At 47.5% G+C, this 13,350-nt stretch overlaps 1 protein-coding gene across 1 annotated transcript; it reads left to right on the top strand.

The window, feature by feature from the left end:
* The first annotated feature begins 1,203 nt into the window (after positions 1–1,203).
* On the top strand, positions 1,204–6,950 carry HSP90AA1 (heat shock protein 90 alpha family class A member 1). The gene is made up of 11 exons (XM_084792439.1): positions 1,204–1,362; positions 1,968–2,129; positions 2,230–2,596; positions 2,945–3,078; positions 3,378–3,698; positions 3,863–4,028; positions 4,252–4,442; positions 4,663–4,810; positions 4,956–5,224; positions 5,392–5,725; positions 6,278–6,950. The coding sequence occupies exons 2-11, from the start codon at positions 1,968–1,970 to the stop codon at positions 6,385–6,387; spliced, it is 2,202 nt and encodes a 733-aa protein (XP_084648565.1). The 5' UTR covers positions 1,204–1,362; the 3' UTR covers positions 6,388–6,950.
* The last annotated feature ends 6,400 nt before the right edge of the window (positions 6,951–13,350 follow it).

Consider the following 13,350-nt stretch of genomic DNA (forward strand, 5'->3'; position numbering starts at 1 on the left):
CAGTTTACGCTGCTGCCCGCAGCTAGAATTTCAGAGGAAATTGTAACGTGTTTAAGCACGAGGATTATAGGCACTCAGGTGTGGGCGTGAAGTCCTCAGGAGAGTAATGCCCAGGGGTCTCTCCAGTCGCTACAAATATGACTTCAGTGGCTTCAAAAAGGGTAATGAAGCCTGGCGTGGTGGCGCACGCCTTTAATCCTAGCACTTGGGAGGCAGAGGCAGGAGGATCGCGGAGAGTTCGAGGCCAGCCTGATCTACAAAGCGAGTCCAGGACAGCCAAGGCTACACAGAGATGTCTTGAAAAACAAACAGCACGTGTGTCCGTGCTGCCTGCAGAGACCAGAAGAGGATATTGTATCTCCTAGAACTGGAGTTACGGGTAGCTGCGAGCTGCCTTACGTGTGTGTGTGGGGGGGGGGGGAGGTGCCCTCTAAGTGCTCTCAACCACCGAACCTCTCTCCAGCCCTTTACACTTTTTACATCGTGGGGGGGGGGGCGGGGAGGGGGCACGTGCGTGTCACAGCGCTGAGAGTAAGTTCTTTTTCTGCCATGTGGGTTCCGGGTATTAAACAGGGTAGCATAAATCCCTGACAGAACGACCCCGAAGTTTGAGGGTCACGGTTTTTGGTCAAAGAGAAACCCCTAGGCACTATGGACTGATTTACTGTCCACAGTCAGGCTTCAGGACAGGTTCCAGGAGGGACAGCCCTGCAATTCCGGCAGCGGCAAGCACCGGACGCCGGACTGCAGCAACAAGTAGAAATCCGTTCCATCTGGAAGCCAGTGGCGGGCCTCCCCTCCCCCCACCCCCAGCTTCTCCCCGCCACCGGCCTGCGTCTCCAAAGGGAGCCTGAAGGCAGGGGCCCTTCCCGCCTCAGCCACTAACGCGGCACCAAGCACAAACAGACTTAAAAGCCCGTACGCCGCTCCGAGGCGTTCACACAGCTCGGGCGCGCTCACCCCGGAACCCCCGTATCACAGACCCCGGAGGAGACCGGCCCGAGCCCACGTGGTGTGCTCAGGCGCATGCGCCGGGTGCCCGCGCTCCCGAGGCGGCCGACTAGCCGCGCATTCCCCACTGCGCATGTGCAGAGCACCTGGCCGGAGGGGAGGGGGTTGCGTTCGGAGGGGTCTGCGCGCTCCTGGTGAAGGGGCGGGGGCGGGGCTCGGCCAGTGCGCAGGCGCGGGGCCGCGGCGACGGTTGGGGAGGGATCTTCCGGAAGGTTCGGGAGCCTTCTGGAAACGCGGCGCGCGCTGGGCGGGCCCCCGCCTCTATATAAGGCGGGCGCGGGGGGCGGTGCGCCAGTTGCTTCGGTGTCGTGGTGCGGCTCGTCACGTTTCGTGCGCGGTCATTCAGCAAAGGTGAGCGCTTCCCGGAGGGACCGGGCCGGGGTTCGGGGCGAGAGGCTGTGGGGTGCGGGTGCGGGTGCGGGCGCGGCGGCGGCGGTGCGGGGGCCGCCATCCCGGCTCCCTCGGCCCGCGGTGGGGGTGGGGGGCGGCCATGGCTTCAGGCCCTAGGCCACCCCGGCGGCGTCCGCGCCTCAGGCCCAGGATGCGGTGCTGCCGGGAAGAGGCGGGCGCGAGGCGAGCGTTCGGCTCTTGCCTCCGGCGTGGGCCTCCGCGGTTCCCTCCGGTGCCCCTGAGGCGCGGGCGGAGGAGGAGGAGGAGGGAGGCGCCGCCACAGCGGAGGGCTGAGCGGAGCGGGGGAGGGTGGCCGTTGGGAACGGCGTGCGTGGAGCCGCTTGGGTCCGAACGTCCTCCCGGAGGCGTGCACATGCGCCTCGTAATTACCGCATTCTGAAATGAGGTCATCCCTTTGTCATCCACCGTCCCCTTCTCGCCGCCTTCTGTCTCGTCTCTTTCTTAAATAAAATACGATCGACCTCGTTAAAAAGCCCTTTAGAGAGGGTAGCCGCCGAGGACGGCAGTAGACGCGGTGATGCTTCATAGTCGAACTGTGTTCTCAGATGCCTGAGGAAACCCAGACCCAGGACCAACCCATGGAGGAGGAGGAGGTCGAGACTTTTGCCTTTCAGGCAGAAATTGCCCAGTTAATGTCCTTGATCATCAATACTTTCTATTCGAACAAAGAGATCTTCCTGAGAGAGCTCATTTCAAATTCATCAGATGTGAGTATCAATTCGAGAATTCGGTCTTGGTTTCAGTAGACATTTCACCTTGGGGCTTGTATGCTTGACGGTTTTCCTTTTATTTTTATTTTTTTAATAGGCTCTGGATAAAATCAGATATGAGAGCTTGACAGATCCCAGTAAACTAGATTCTGGGAAGGAGCTGCACATTAATCTCATTCCCAACAAACAAGATCGCACCCTCACTATTGTGGATACTGGAATCGGGATGACCAAGGCCGACTTGATCAATAACCTTGGCACTATTGCCAAGTCTGGCACCAAAGCCTTCATGGAGGCTTTGCAGGCTGGTGCAGATATCTCCATGATTGGCCAGTTTGGTGTTGGCTTTTACTCTGCGTATTTGGTCGCTGAGAAAGTGACTGTCATCACCAAGCATAACGATGATGAGCAGTATGCCTGGGAGTCCTCCGCCGGGGGGTCCTTCACAGTGAGGACTGACACAGGTAGGCAAAGGCCAAGAGAATCAGATACTCGGGTCTAGTCAAGTGCTTCAGAAGGTTAACAGTATTGAAGCGTTTAAGAGCGCTGTGGGAGACACCGGCTTAGTGGGATCCTAAGCCCTCCAACAATAGTTAATCTAAAGGGAGTTTCAGGAACTGGGTTGCTGGAGGGAATATGAAAATTGTGTAGCTAATGCTTGCTCAGTAGAACATCTTGGGCACAGAAGTTAGCTAAAGGTGTGAAGGTGAGCTGCGGAGGGCAGAGTGCTGCACTGTTTATTTCACTCACTTGGGGCAAGCACTGAGGTCACAGACTATTTAATATTCCCATCTCCCCCCCCCCCCCTCCAGGTGAACCAATGGGCCGTGGAACAAAGGTTATCTTACATCTGAAAGAAGACCAAACTGAATATTTGGAGGAAAGGAGAATAAAGGAGATTGTGAAGAAACACTCACAGTTCATTGGCTATCCCATTACTCTCTTCGTAAGTTTATCTTTCAACTAGAGTGAATTTCTCTCTGCTTTTTTGTTTTTGTTTTCCTCAGAGACAGGGTTTCTCTGTAACCTTGGCTGTCCTGGACTCTTTGTAGACAGGTATATGATAGTTAGGAATATCATATAGTTCTAGTTCACTCTGTAAACTTATAGTGTGGTTTGGTCTGTGTTCTCTGAAAAGGTTGTTGAGAAAGTATAGAAAATGTTAATGAGAAAGCCTCTTGGTTGTGTACATTTCTTGGATCTGCAGATACTGGAGTGACCTATATTTTGTAATTTTTTTTGAAGGTGGAGAAGGAACGAGATAAGGAAGTCAGTGATGATGAGGCTGAAGAAAAAGAAGAGAAAGAGGAAGAGAAAGAAAAAGAAGAAAAGGAGTCTGATGACAAACCTGAAATAGAAGATGTTGGTTCTGATGAAGAAGAAGAAGAAAAGAAGGATGGTGACAAGAAAAAGAAGAAGAAGATAAAGGAAAAGTACATTGATCAAGAAGAACTTAACAAGACAAAGCCTATTTGGACCAGAAATCCTGATGACATTACTAATGAAGAATATGGAGAGTTCTACAAGAGCTTAACCAACGACTGGGAAGAACATTTGGCAGTAAAAGTGAGTGACTTTAAAGCTAGTCCACCTCTTCAGGTTGTCAGGTTGGGTAATCTTTACACACCTACCCACCTACAGCCTACTTATACATGTACCTGTCAGGTAGCTCAGTGGAAAACTCAGTTCATTTTGTCCACGACAATTAAAGGTGTTCCATTTTATTGCAGCATTTTTCTGTTGAAGGACAGTTGGAATTCCGGGCCCTTCTTTTTGTCCCAAGACGTGCTCCTTTTGATCTGTTTGAAAACAGAAAGAAAAAGAACAACATCAAGTTGTACGTACGCAGAGTTTTCATCATGGATAACTGTGAGGAGTTGATCCCTGAGTATCTGAGTAAGTGTTGAGTAGGAAGACGGAACATTGTTGACAGCCAAGAAAGTTCATCCCATTACCTCTGGGGTCTATATTGGCTTGGGACTGAGGGTGTAACCTAGTGGCAGAATTTTTGCCTAATTTGTTTGAGGCCCTGGGTTCAGTTCCCTGGAGAGAAAAAAACGATTCATTTGTTTTCAGAATGATTATAAATAGGTATCTTTGGTCTTCTTTTCTTCCCCAGATTTCATTAGAGGAGTAGTAGACTCTGAGGATCTCCCTCTAAATATTTCCCGTGAAATGTTGCAGCAAAGCAAGATTCTGAAAGTTATCAGAAAGAATTTGGTCAAGAAATGCTTAGAACTATTTACTGAGCTGGCAGAAGATAAAGAGAACTACAAAAAGTTTTATGAGCAGTTCTCAAAAAATATAAAGGTTGGTGTTGACACATCTTCCTGTTGGCAATTTTATTTTTGTTTTTGAAGCTGTTGGCAGTTTTAAACTAAGTAGTTTGGGTTTTGAGACAGGTTCTCACTATGTAGCTTTCTTTCTGGCTGACCTGTGTAAACAAGGCTGGCCTCAAACTTAGATCCTCCTGCCCAAGTGTTGGCATTAAAGATTGATTGTGGGACATTTTCCTATGCTTGTGTTTCAGCTTGGAATTCATGAAGACTCGCAAAATCGGAAGAAGCTATCTGAGCTATTGCGATACTACACATCTGCCTCTGGGGATGAGATGGTTTCTCTCAAGGACTACTGCACCAGAATGAAGGAAAACCAGAAGCACATCTATTTCATCACAGGTAAATAGATGTTCTCTTTGCTTGTATGTCAACATTTATGTAAACAAAAATGTCTAGTCAGGTTATCCTTAATGCTTGTAACTGGGTAGAAAAGCTGAGAGTGCATAGCCCATTTCTAAAAGTAACTTTACAATATATATCTCAGGTGAGACCAAGGACCAGGTTGCTAACTCAGCCTTTGTGGAACGTCTCCGAAAGCATGGCTTAGAAGTAATCTATATGATTGAGCCCATTGATGAGTACTGTGTGCAACAGCTGAAGGAATTTGAGGGCAAGACCTTGGTGTCAGTTACCAAAGAAGGACTGGAACTTCCAGAAGATGAAGAGGAGAAAAAGAAACAGGAAGAGAAAAAGACAAAATTTGAAAACCTCTGCAAAATTATGAAAGATATTTTGGAGAAAAAGGTTGAAAAGGTATGTGAATGTTTTCTTCAGTGGTAACCTGCAACTCGGTCTGTTATCCTAGAAGAAAAATAATTAGCTTGAGTTATATAGACACTAGTGCCTACACTTTGAAACACTTACCATTTCTGGTAAGTTCTAATAGGCTTTAGTCATCACTTGGTTTTTTTTAATTGTAGGTGGTTGTGTCAAACCGATTGGTGACATCCCCATGCTGTATTGTCACCAGCACATATGGGTGGACAGCAAACATGGAGAGAATCATGAAAGCTCAAGCCCTCAGAGACAACTCAACAATGGGTTACATGGCAGCAAAGAAACACCTGGAGATAAACCCTGACCACTCCATTATTGAAACCTTAAGGCAAAAGGCAGAGGCTGACAAGAATGACAAGTCCGTGAAGGATCTGGTCATCTTGCTGTATGAAACTGCACTCCTATCTTCTGGCTTCAGTCTGGAAGATCCCCAGACACATGCCAACAGGATCTACAGGATGATCAAGCTTGGTCTAGGTAAATTGCAAACTACATATCACATTACAGGGAAAAGAAAGGTGCGGCAGTGGCCCCCTCTAATCTTCCAGCACTAGAGGCAGGGTAGTCCTAAGTTTTAGCTCAGCATGGTCTATAGAGTCAGCTCCAGGAAAGCCAGGGCTACACAAACCATGACTTTAAAAAAATTGAATGAGGTGTTAGTTTTGACCTATTGAAACAAAATTGGATGATTGCTATTGTGGAGAACAGCTAAGTGGTAAATGTCATTGTTGTGAGGTTAAGTTCAGAATAGCTGGCATAACTGAGGATGGCCTTGGGCTGATTCTTCAACCTTCCCAAGTGCTGAGATTTAAATGCTCAGTGTAGGTTGGAGAGAGATGGCAGCAATGTCTGCTCTTCCAAAGGTCCTAAGTTCAGTCCACAGCAACATGGTGACTCACAACCATCTAATGTGATCTGGTGCCCTCTTCTGGTGTGCAGAGCACTGTATACACAACAAATCTGTAAGGCAAGCCTCAGGCTACCCTTAGCAGGCGTTAACAATTACAATGCTTTTATTTCTAAAACAAGGTATTGATGAGGATGATCCTACTGTGGATGATAGCAGTGCCGCTGTGACTGAAGAAATGCCACCTCTGGAAGGAGATGATGACACATCACGCATGGAAGAAGTAGACTAAGCTTCACCAGAAGAACTATTGTTTGACACTTTACCTTCATTCCTTCTGATAATATATTTTCCAGGATTTTTGTTTATTTTTGTTAACATTTAAAACATCTGTGTGGCATGAAAACTAAGGGAAGATAAATTTTCCTTTCTACTTGTGATACATAGGTTTGGTTCAACGAGTTGGTAGAACTTGTTTTAAGACATAATGTAACCTGCTTTGTGGTCTGAAGTGTTTAGCTGTTGAGCTGGATTCCTTAGTAGACCAAATCATTTGTACTTAATTGTTCTGAGATACACATGTTTAGAAAGGACAAATTAAGATGGGTGGAGTAAGTTCTATCTTAAAACATTTTTCATCCCCTGTAGCTTTAATTCTGCATGTACTAGTCTTAGAAGTAAGAACACAAGTTAACAACTTGACAGGAATTCCCCTTGTGGCTTGTTTTCCAGAGTTCCGAGAACAAACCCTAAGCTACTTCCTAGGTCTTGTAACTCAGCAAGGCTTGTAAGTGGAAACACAGTGCCCAATCACATTCTGCTTTAAAAGGTAAATACAGATGAGATAAAAAGAAAGGTGTGGAATGTGTCTTTTTTAAGATTTGGGGATTTTAAGGCTGGTCATTTGTTGCAAGGATAGTTGGGCCCAGTGGGCTGGTGGTCTATTAAGAGTCCTGGTGTTTTGTCTTAGCAATTAAGTGTTTGAGCCCGTGCCAGGTGGAGGATGTCCAGGGTTAAGGGTCGGCTTGGCTTGGTATGAGCATGAAGCCCTGGCTTTCCATATCTTCACACAAAAGTGTGTTAGCACACACCTTTAATCCTGGCAGGCGATCACTGTGAGTTTGAGGCTAACCCTATCTACAAAGTGAGTCTGGGATAGCCAAGACTACAACAGAGAAACCCTGTCTCAACCCAGGGGGGGAAAAAGGCACAGGCAGGATTAGGAGTTCAAGGCCAGCCCTAGGCTACACGAGACTTTACCTCAAAAGCAATGGAGAAGTTGAGTGGTGGTTGCCTGGTAATGGGGAAGGAGAGTTAAGCCAGTTTGAGTAGATAGGAAGTAAAGTTGGATGATGGTGATAGTTACACAGTGCATATATTCACAATGGTAGCCTTGGCTGTCCTGGACTCACTTTGTAGACCAGGCTGGCCTTGAATTCACAGATCACCTGCCTCTGCCTCCGAGTGCTGGAATTGAAGGCATGCACCACCACACCCGGCTCGTAGAGGTAGCTTTTATGAACATTCATGTCCACTGACCTAACCACAAATTAAGGGATTGTCTAAAGTTTTCTCTTTCTAAATGAAACACTAACCAAAGCAACTTGAGTTTATCTGCTGGACACTGCCACACAAAAGGGTCAGCACAGGAACTCAATCAGGTCAGGAATCTAGAGGCAGGAGCTGATGGAGTGCCGCTTACTGGCTTGCTATAGAAGCCTGGACCACCTCACCTGCCCAGGGAATGGTCTCTTCCTATCAATCCCCAAGAAAATGGGGCCTGGCCCGTGCCTGTGATTCCAGCACCCTGGGAGGCAGAGACAGATCTGTTAAGTTCCAGGCTTTGTATATAGCCTGATTTTATGGAGGCATTTTAAAAAAAGATTATAGTGTTCTGCCTGCACACCAGAAGAGGGTGCTGGATCTCATTATAGATGGTTGCTGAGGATTGAACTCCGGACCTTTGGAATAGTAGGCTCTCAACTGCTGGGCCCCCAATGTTTTGCTTTTGCATTTATCTTGGACTCCCTTTGTAGACCTCAGTGATCTGCCAAGTGCTGTGATTAAAGGTGTGTGCCACCCCACACACACACCCTGGCTGGAGGTGTTTTCCTAATTGAAATTCTCTTTGGTGACCCAGCTTGTGTTGACATAAGACTATCCACAGGCATCTTAAGTTTGATGCAGTCCAGGCTAGCCTGAGCTTCCTATAGCTAGAAATGAGCTGTCTTTCCACATGTGGCATTACAAGTATATACCAGGGGCCTTCTCCAGGCTCAGTGGTTGAGATCGCTGCTTTTCCAGAGGTCCTGAGTTCAATTCCTAGCAACCACATGGTGGCTCAACTGTCTGAGGTGTACATGCAGGTAGAGACTCAAACCTACAGTTAAAATGCAAGTGTGCACTATCATGTCCTCCAGGTGTGTGTTCAGTCCTGGGCCTTCTGTGTTAGGCAAGTGCCTCTTAACTAGTGAGCTACATTCCTGGCTGTGTGTGTGTGTGAGAGAGAGACAGGAGAGCGCACTGTCTTGGAACTTGCTATGTAACTTTTCTCACCACTCGGGTCTTTGCCTCAGTCTTGGGATTACAGGTATGACCTGCCACCGCAGCTCACACAACTACTTTCAAAACTTTAACCCCAAACATTAACCATGATTGAGCAGTACCTTGGCTGACATGGTCTCTGCTTTTGTGCCCTTGGATGCCCTTGCATTCTCTGCCTCCCTTCCCCCTTGGTGCTGGGGGTGTAACCCAATACCTCCATCTCACATCTCGGTGGTCTACCACTGAGCTATACCGCAGGCAACCTGTACCACCCATAGTAGCATTACATATTAATGGAACAATGGCTGGTTGCAGTCAGCCCACCTCTCCTGCCAGCTGGAAAGGTGTGGATAGAAATTGTGCAAAAGGCAGGCGCCTAATTATCATTACTTGTGGGATGAATGGCTGGTTAGTACAGCTGATACTTGACCTTGCAGGATAGCGCATTTACATACTTTGGCATCCTTGAAGCTTTGTTGCCCTGTTTCAGCATTCTGGGTGTGTGCAGACCTTTAAAGAACGATGGCAGTTTTCTGTGGGAAGGAACATCACCTCCCTGGGAAGAATACTTCAGGAAGCTACGCTTCGCTGAGTCACTACATATTAATAGCACCACCAAAATCTGAACAGAGATTAGTATGGCATTGCAGAGCCAAGGAGCTGAGCGGATTGTCTGCAGAGTGTTGGTCTGCAGCAAGCCTAACCTTCTGATAGAAGCACTTCAAAGCTGTGACACTCGGCCAGGGAAATAAGATTAATTTTTTTAAATTGGGAGTGTCCTGAGTGTGGGTTTGAGCATGTGATGAGGCAAAATGGGAAGTTGAAAAACAATGGATTCCCTTAAGCTGGAGCAATGGGCAGTTGTAAGTTGTCTAATGTGAGTGCTGGGAATCAAAGCTAAGTCCTCTGCAAAACCACTGTGTGTGTGCTCTTAAGCTGAGCCATCTCTCCAGCCCCAAGCAGTTTCTGTAGAGTCCAGATTTAAAACAAATCCCCCAGCAGGACATGGTAGTATATGCTTTTAATCATAGCACTAGGGCCTGGTGTGGTAGTGCACACCTTTAATCCGAGCACTTGGGAGACAGATGCCAGCCTGGTCTACAAAAGTGAGTCTAGTCTAGGACAGCCAAGGCTACACAGAGAAACCCTGTCTCAAAAAAGGCAAAGCTGGGCACGGTGGTGCATGCCTTTAATCCCAGCACTGAGGAGGCAGAGGCAGGTGGATACTGTGAGTTTGAGACCAGCCTACGAAAGTGAGTCTAGGGCAGCCAGGGCTGCTACACAGAGAAACCAAACAGAGGTCCTGAGTTCAGTTCCCAGCAACTACATGGTGGTTCATAACCATCTATAATGTGATCTAATGTCCTGTATACATAAATTTTTAAAACTTTTTCTCTGTGTAACCTTAGCCAGTGCTCTTAGCCGCTGAGCTATCTCTCCAGCCCCTAAATATTTTATTTTTTAATTGTGTGTTTGTGTCTGTGTGTGTGTGCCACATGTGTGCAGGTGCCCAAGGAGGCTGGTAAAGGACATTGAATCTCTTGGAACTGGAGCTATAGATGGTGTGAGCTACCACATGGGTGGTGGGACTGAACCCAGGTCCTCTGCTGTAAGACCTGGAGACTTTGAGCCATCTCTTCAGCCCCTGTTTATTTTGTTTTTGTTTTTTTTTTAAAGTTGTTTTGTTTGTTTGACACAGGATCTTATGTAGCCCAATTGGCCTCTTAACCCCTGTGCAACTGAAGATGGCCTTGAGCCCTGTTCTTCCTGCTTCTACTTCCCAAGTGCTTCCCAGCTTTACAGCACATGCCATTTTGGTATTTTGTGTCCCGTCCCCTGACTCCCCACCCCCAACCCCATTCCCCATCCCCACCACCCCCAACTCCAACCCCCAGACAGGGTCTCTCTGTGTAGCCTTGGCTGTCCTGGACTCAGTTTGTAGACCAGGCTGGCCTCGAACTCACACAGATCCACCTGACTCTGCCTCCCTGAGTGCTGGGATTACAGCTGTGCGCCACCATGCCTGGCTGGTATTTGGAGGATTGTTTTTTGTTGTTGTTGTTTTTAGATTTTATTGTTATGTATATGAGTGTTCTATTTGCATGTATCCAGAAGAGGGCATAAGATCACACTAGAGATAGTCATGAGCCACCATGTGGTTGCTGGGAATTGAACTCAGGACCTCTACAAGAGCAACCAGTGCCCTTAACCTCTGAGCCATCTCTCCAGCCCGTGATTTTTCTTGTTTTGTGCTTTTATGTTACTAGGAATCAAATCCATGTCCTCAAACATGCTAGGCAGCACCCTCTACTGCTGTGTCCCCAACCCCCTCTTTTCTGTTTTTTAATTTTGAGACAGCATCTTACTAACATTGCCCAGGCTAGCCTAGAGCATACAAACCTCCCTCAGACTCCGAAGTGCTAGGATTATAAGTATTTGTCACCAATCCTATCTGTATTAGTCAGGGCTCTCTAACCTGTGGGTCATGATCCCTTTGGAGCATCACATAACAGATACTTATATATCACAGATATCCTGCATATCAAATACTTACAATTCATAACAGTAGCAAGATTACAGTTATGAAATTTTATGGTTGGGGGTCACTGCAAAATGAAGGCTGACAGCCACTGCTGCAGAGAAACAACATATATGTGTTTCTATACACAGAGAGAGGCAAACGGGTGGGAAGGGAAATTTATTATCGTGACTTATGGGTTTACAGGCCCATGGCTGGCTACCAACAGAAATTTGAAGAATTCACTAGTTGTTCAGTCCATGAGGCTGGATGTCTCAAGTGGTCTTCAGTATGTGCCAGAATCCTGAAGAAGTAGGCTCTAATGCCAGTGAAGGCATGAACTTGCCAGGGAGAGTGAGAGCAAGCAGGCAAAACACTCATACACCTAAAATAAAAGTAATTTAAGATAATAGTAATCTTCTAAAAATTGGATAAAGGTCCTAGCACTCGGGAGGCCGAGGCAGGCAGATCGCTGTGAGTTCAAGGCCAGCCTGGTCTACAAAGCGAGGCCAGGACAGCCAAGGCTACACAGAGAAACCCTGTCTTGAAAAACAAAAAACCAAAAAGCAAAAACAACAATAACAACAACAACAACAAAAAAGAATAAAGGAAGGCTGTAGAGATGGCTCAGAGGTTAAGAGCACTGGCTGCTCTTCCAGAGGTCCTGACTTCAATTCCCAGCAACCACATGGTGGCTCATAACCATCTTTAATGAGATCTGGTGCCCTCTTCTGGCCTGTGGGTATACATTCAGGCAAAACGCTGTGTACCTAATAAATCTCAAAAACAAAAAATGAATAAAGGGAACACACCAATACCAGTTGTAGCCTCGGAGTGTGTTGGCCTGTAGCTTGAGGGATGTCAGGTTGCAGCTAGTCTGAGGCTAGTCTTGGCTCACCAGATGGGTGTCATTGGCTGCACAGTCCCAGGTTCTTGCCTAGATATCCAGTTCCTCAAGGGACTTTTTATGTTCCTTAATAGTCCACTTATAGCTGGGCATGGTGGGGCACGCCTTTAACCCCCGCATTTGGGAGAGGCCAGTCTGGTTTACAAAGAGAGTTCCAGGCCAGCCAAGGCTACACAGAGAAACCCTGTCTCAAAAAAGAAAAACAAGCACTCAGGAGGCAGAGGCAGGTAGATCGCTGTGAGTTCGAGGCCAGCCTGGTCTACAAAGTGAGTCCAGGACAGCCAGGGATACACAGAGAAACCCTGTGTAGGTTTTTTCTTGAAAAGAAAAAAGAAAAAACCAAAACAACAGGAAGAAATAGTCCGCTCTTATTTCCTTATGTATTTGTTGTTAAGACAGTGTCTCATGTAGCCCAGGCTGGCCTTGAACTCACTAAGTAGCCAAGGATGACCTTGAACTCCTAATCTTATTGCCTGCACCTCTTGGGTGCTAGGTGTGGGGAACACATGGCTTTGTTGTTGTTGTTGTTGTTGTTGTTGTTGCTGTTGTTGTTTTTCAAGACAGGGTTTCTCTGTGTAGCCTTGGCTGTCTTGGACTCCCTTGGTAAACCAGGCTGGCCTTAAACTCACAGTGATCCTCCTGCCTCTGCCTCCCAAGTGCTGGGATTAAAGGTGTGCGCCACCATGTCCAGCCACGTGGCTTTCCTAATTCTCTTAGCTCCTCCTTTGGGCTGCATTGTAGGGATGTCCACACGCACACTCATCTAGGGACTTCTCCATGCCTAACATCACCCCCAACCTGGTGACAGGATACCTTCCCCGAGCATCTGGGAGCTCACTCCCCTCCACGCCCACCCCCTTTCCTTCAGCCCACCCATCACCACCCCCAAGAGCTATTTAGTTTAGCCCTTGAGCATAGCTGCCAGGTTCCTTCCTGCCTCAGGGCAGTCAGCCCTTCCTTCCTTCCCGCCCTGGGGCAGTGGAGATGAGAGACAAAATGGTGGCTGGTTCTGTTGGCGCCTCAGTGGGAGCTGTCCATGGTGACTGTTCCTGACTGCCTCTTTCTTTTCTTTCTTTCTTTCTTTCTTTCTTTCTTTTTTTTTTTTTTTTTTTCGAGGCAAGGTTTCTCTGTGTAGTCCTGGCTGTCCTAGACTTGCTTGTGGACCAGGCTGGCCTCGAACTCACAGAGATCCACCTGCCTCTGCCTCCCGAGTGCTGGGATTAAAGGCGTGCGCCACCACACCCAGTTTATGACTGCCTCTTTCTTGCTGCCTCCATGGGGGCTGT

Source organism: Acomys minous, assembly GCF_964271855.1.
Source record: "Acomys minous genome assembly, chromosome: 8".
Lineage (NCBI taxonomy): Eukaryota > Metazoa > Chordata > Mammalia > Rodentia > Muridae > Acomys > Acomys minous.